This window comes from Spermophilus citellus (genome assembly GCF_964194105.1).
Source record: "Spermophilus citellus genome assembly, chromosome: 4".
NCBI lineage: Eukaryota > Metazoa > Chordata > Mammalia > Rodentia > Sciuridae > Spermophilus > Spermophilus citellus.
The window spans coordinates 69,654,344-69,660,343 of record NC_138185.1 but is presented as its reverse complement, the minus strand read 5'-3'; the positions used below and the strand labels follow the sequence as shown (position 1 = coordinate 69,660,343).

The window sequence follows — 6,000 nt, the reverse complement described above, 5'->3', positions numbered from 1 at the left end:
CTGATGCACTGGCTATGACACCAGACATGGCAGGGTTCCTTGTTCTTGGGGATTGTTACTTACAGGCCTTTGCGTACCTATCATGTTTACCACATAAAGTCAGGTGTGGACTGTTGAAGAGTTTTTAGTTGTTTTATGAGGTAATATGCTCATTCTGCCAGTTATCACTGCTCAAACCCAGACATTCTGTTAGATTTACATGGGTTTCAAAAAATAAGTTAATGTGTTTTCTCTTTCTAGTTAGCTATTTTGTAGATTTTCTTGAGAAATTATGAATTTAGCATGCCGAATTTGGAAGGGACATCCCATCCTTTGAGGCCGGTCTCCTTGCCCATTCTGAAATAGGGAAGACTGTGAGCTCTTGATCCAGGAGCCAAGATTACTGAGCTAGAAGCTGCTCTTCTGTAACTCTGCTCATGGATAAGATTAGCCCCTAGAGCTAGAACAAGGCTGTCCCCCCTTTTCTAGGCCTGCCTCAACAGGCCATTGCAAGACACCCATCCTGTCTTAGATAAGTGTTTTTTTGTTTGTTTGTTTGTTGTTTTTGTTTTTTTTTTTTTTTACCTTTTTTGCTATCTAATTCTCATAAGATTAATGCTTCCCTGGGTGCGCCCTAGTAGGTACATAGCATTTCAATGCAATACCAGAGCCTGACCAACTCTTCCTGCCAAGGTAGACCAGGGTTGAGGACTATAGGACTTTCCTTCTCCTCTTCATGTGGATGTTCTACTTCTATTAATGCAGCACCAGATTATCAACAGGATCACCTCACATGGATTAAGAGGGCTTCAACCTCAACCTTAAAAGGGAAGAGAACTATTGCCTTAATCCCCTGTGAAAGACACAAGGGGCAAAGCTTCCCCTTCAAAGCAGAGGGTATTAGAGGTAGTAGGAGGGGTATGAGGACAAAACTCATTATATATTGTTCTGCCAGCTTTTCACAGATCAGAGTATCTTCATCCTCAGAGAGGACTCAAGGCCATCTTTTATAATTCACACTGGGGAGTCATCTATTGCTTTCTCTCACCATTTTTAGCAAGTCTTATGCACATAGTAGGTGTTCATTAATGACTCTGAATGATTGATAAGAGCTTCTTCAGAAATGTCCTCATCATCTGACAAGAATGGCATCAGTCAAAACCCACAAAGCTCTTCTGGGTTTCCAAGATAAGTAATAGGAACCAGAAGCCAATATGCTCTACTTACTATTTTTCAAGTATTGTGCTCCTGGATTAAATGCTGTAGGTCCCTACTCTTCTGCTTCCTACATTTTCTCATCCTTCAGGGAGTGCCACCTAGCCACAGTGCTTATTCCTCTTTCCCCTAGTTGTATGATCCCAGTAGATGGAATTTTGATGTTTGTAAGATTCAAATATGAGGAAGTGAAAATGAGCATCATGAGATATCAAGAGCTCAGGAGGAAATGATAGGTGGGGATCTCTCAGGGCAAGCATTTCCACCTTAAGGTCAAAGTTTCCGGTAACAGGCTGATTCATCATTGATAATCTCCCTGGCTGGTTGTCAAGGTGATAGGAGATAGCTGAAACTGGAGAGAATTAAAAAATGCCACCAGGAAAGACAGCAGTGCTTTTTTGTAAGATTATTCTTGGGAATCTAGGATGGAGACCGCCCCCCCCCCCACAAGCATTCACCCCAGCATCAGGACAATAGATGACAAAGCAGAGGAACATAGGGACTAAAACAGCTCTGAGAGGATGTATTTTCCTACTCCTAACGACTCTAGTCAACATCACATGCCCTTCAATGATGGTTGAGATCAACTGTCTTACAGGAGAATTTTGGAAGACAAGAACAAAACTTTGAGTTACATTACAATGAGATCTTGGAAACGCTGGCTCAAAAATATGAAGAAAAAATACAAACTCTAGGGCAGAAAAAGAAAGAGAAGCTGGAAGCCTTGTATGGACAACTGGTCAGCTGTGGAGAGAACCTTGACACCTGTAAAGAACTGATGGAAACAATAGAGGAGATGTGTCATGAGGAGAAGGTTGATTTCTTAAAGGTCAGTAATGAAATGAAACAGGAAAGAAATGAAATCATGAACTAAAATGACAGTTATGGTTAGGGAAGGTTAGGCTGTTCTCTCTCCATCTGGAGATATTGGAGTTGACTTTTATGGTCAGCATTCATTTGATTCCATTGGGTATTCATGATGGAAAAGCTGTCACTCCATCTTTCTGCATAGTTTTGCCATGCTGGCTCATATACAACTGACCCTTCCCCTCTACCATTGTTGAGGTAGCACCAGTCTTTGTTCCTCTGTTCTGGTTACCCAGAGATCTGTCCCCTTAACCTGGAGCTGAGCAAAAATAGTGTACTGAGCATTTTATGGTCACCTGAGATGGCCTCTTGGAGCTCTGGGGGAAAAGTTGTCCAGGAGAAAAAGTTACCTTAAATTTCCATTACAAGAGTAGTAATTATAAATTTTACTTCATAAACTCAGACATGAACTTAAAAAATCCATTTCTTAATTTTATTTCAGTTGAATTAAACTTGATCTGAGCCCCATGCAGGGCTGTGGGAATTTAAATGTCAGTCAGGGTCCCTTTTCTTCATAAGGCCCCATAGGACTATGGGGTAGATGTGGTATTCAGGATGTGGGGAAGGGACCTCCAGCCTCCTAGTTACTGGGTGTGTTCTCCGACATTGTCCAAGCCCACAGTTGCCCCTCAAAACCAAGTCACACCTCTTTCCTTCCAGACATGGGTCCATGAATAAAGCCAGAGAACAATTTGAAGGCCCCATGAGAGCCATAAACACTTAATACCTTTTGAATCAATTGTTCCACAGTGCCACTGTGTCTCAAAGACACAATCCAGAATGTGGAGGGTGATACACATGAAATTATTTTACTCACCACTATTTATGATAAAAGATTGGAAGCAACCAATGTCCAACAATAGAGGAACAGTTAAGTAAATGATGGAGTCTCCATTCAATGAATTGTTTGCAGTCTCTCAAATCAATGGTCCAAAAGACCATTTGTGACATGAAAAGTGCTTACATACTGTTGATGGGGAGAAGCAATAGTGTAAAGAAAAACACACAGGTATAAGTGTGGCTTTGTTAGGATGTGGGTATGGCTGATTTTTTTCCTTTTCCTAATTTCCAAGTTTTTTAAAAACATATACAATTTTAAAAGGAAATTTATTTCCAAAGTCCAGTTACTTTTTTTTTCCTTTTCCCTTCCTTTGTAGGATGCAGTGGCTATGGCTGACAGGTAATACTTTTGTTCTAACATCTATTTTTGTTTTCTGTTCCTTTCACCTCTAGACTCAGTTCCACTGGGTTATATGCTTCTAGTTTTAGCTTCTGTGCCTGATCCTATGGGTAAAATAGCACTGGCTTCAGAATGATGGTGTGGGATAATGAGGGCCCTCTAATATTGAATTTCAGAATCTTATGGCTGGAAGGAGCATGTAATGTTGAGGCCCAGCCAGCTCATCTGTGATCAAATCTCCTCCACAAACCCCTCATTTTATCAGGAGGACTGAGATCTGTAGAGTACTTCCATCATCCCCAGATGTTCTAGGACACAGACTGTGAGGCTGCAGAATGTACACACTTAGAATCGGACAGGTGGGAATTCAGGCCCTGCTATCCCAGGACTGTGGGCAGGTCCAACCAGTCTAAAGACCCACTTTCCCTATGTACAAACAAGGGTAGTTTTGTGAAAACCTAGTAAGACAATGTCTATAAAGCAATGTGAACACACAAACTTAATTATGTCAGGGTTATACACAGGGTTTGAGCAAAAATAGACCTGGTTTAAAATTCTGGCTTTGCCACTTAAAAATCTGTGTCTGCCAGGAAGTAGGTTGAGAAGACCCAGAGCCCTAAGATTAGCAACTTGAGGGTACTTGGCCAAGTGGAGAGAAAGCACCTAGGGTCTGAACCCTCTGTACCTTTCGGGTCCTGAGGTAATGTGGGTGTGGGGGTTTCCAGTTTAGATTCTGAGATCCACCAGAAGGTGTGGAGATGCATCTCATCAGAAGATGTCCTCCCAAAACCTCTGACAAAATCCTATATTTTCTCATTCCCCTTGTAGGCATAAACCAATCCCACATTGTTATGGTTTGGATGTGAGGTGTCCCCTAGAAACTCACGGGTGAGACAATGCAAGAGGTTCAGAGAAGAAATAATTGGATTATGAGATCCTTAACACAATCAGTGTTTTAATCACCCAATGGGATTAATTGAATGGTAACTGAAGGCAGGTGGGGTAATGGGGCTGTGGCTTTGGGATATATATTTGTATCTGGCAAGTGGAGATCTTTCTTGGCTTTCTGATCATGTGAGCCACTTCCCTCTGCCACACTCTTCTGCCATGATGTTCAACCTCACCTTGAGCCCTAAGGAATGGAGCCTGCTTTCTATGGATTGAGACCTCTGACACTGTGAGCACCCAAATAAACTTTTCCTCCTCCTCTTCCTTCCAGTCAGGTCTTTAAGTCATAGCAGCAAAAAAGCTGACTAAAACACACCCATCCTCATTGGTGACCTCCTAGGGGGGTCACCAAGTCAGATAGTTAAAGGAAACCAGCAGCATGTTAATAAATGAAAATTCAGCAGTCTCTTTAGGGATCAGCACCATAGATTCACCCTAAGGATTGTCCCCTGAGTCCTGTTTTTTGTTTTTAACATGGACCTTTATTTTTTATTGGTGCTGGGAATTGAAACCAGTGCCTCATACATGCTAGGAAAGTACTCTTCCAATGAACTACAGCCCAGCCCCCCCCCCCATTCTTGTGTGCATGTGTTTTAACACCAACAGACTTGGGAAATTCCTAAAAACCAAAACAGATGTGGAAATCTCTGCACAGCCTGATTTTGAAGACCAGACTTTGGACTTTTCTGATGTGGAGCAGCTGATGGGATCCATTAATACCATTCCAGGTATGTATCTTACCTGTGTGCATACTTCACAGCAAGCTCAGATTTCCAGGAGAATATGTGTGTGTTAAGAACAGTTAGCATCAAGGCTGGGGATGTGGCTCAAGTGGTAGCGCGCTTGCCTGGCATGCATGTGGCCCGGATTCGATCCTCAGCACCACACACAAACAAAGATGTTGTGTCCGCCGAAAACTAAAAAATAAATATAATTCATTCTCTCTCTCTCTCTCTTTAAAAAAAAACAGTTAGCATCATATTGAAATCAGTATGGGTATACCTCAAAAGACCATATGATCTTGCTATACCACCCCTCAGTATTTATCCTAAAAAAATTAAGTTAGCATACTATAATGATACATGAATACCTATGTTTAAAGTCACACAATTTATAGTAGCCAACTAGTCTAGGTGTCCAGCAACAGATGAATAAATAAAAAAAATATGGTATATACACCCAATGAAGTTTTATCCAACTATAGAGAAGAATGAAATTATGTAATTTGTAGGAAAATGGATGTAACTTAAAGCATTATGTTGAACCAAGTAAACCAGACTCAGAAAGCTGAGGGTTACTTATGTTTTCTCTCATATATGCAAGGTAGAGAGGGAAAAGGAAAAGAAAGGTAGGGGTAGGCAAGAATCTTATGAAAATTAAAGGGAGACCAGTAGAATAGAGGAAAGGGACCAGGAGGAGGGAGAAAATGAGTGAAGGGAAGGTAATAGGGAAAAATAGTGACCAAATTATATTGTTACACTGTGTGTGTTATGTGAATACATATTAATGAATCCCACTATTAAAATGCACCAATAAAAATAAGGAAAAAAGTACATTTAACATCAGATTTATCCTCTGAATATAAGTAAGAGTGCACAATACCATATTGTTTACTATAAATCATATATTGGACAGCACATCTTTACAACATATTCATCTTACATAATTGAATCTTTAAAAAAAATTTTTTTTCAGTTGTAGACAGACACAATACCTTTCTTTATTTATTTTATGTGGTGCTGAGTCTTGAACCCAGTGCCTCACACATGCTAGGCAAGTACTCTGCCACTGAGCTACAACCCCAGCCCCCT

General features: G+C 40.8%; 1 protein-coding gene across 6 annotated transcripts in view; it reads left to right on the top strand.

Annotated features, from left to right (window-relative positions):
- FSD2 (fibronectin type III and SPRY domain containing 2) overlaps positions 1–6,000 on the top strand; it is a 49,224-nt gene that overhangs the window by 15,701 nt on the left and 27,523 nt on the right. For all 6 annotated transcript variants that reach the window (XM_081293013.1, XM_081293012.1, XM_081293010.1 and 3 more), the window contains 3 exons: positions 1,793–2,023; positions 3,219–3,241; positions 4,796–4,917. In XM_081293013.1, coding sequence (XP_081149139.1) covers positions 1,793–2,023; positions 3,219–3,241; positions 4,796–4,917 — 376 coding nt within the window. The remainder of the gene's footprint in view (positions 1–1,792; positions 2,024–3,218; positions 3,242–4,795; positions 4,918–6,000) is intronic.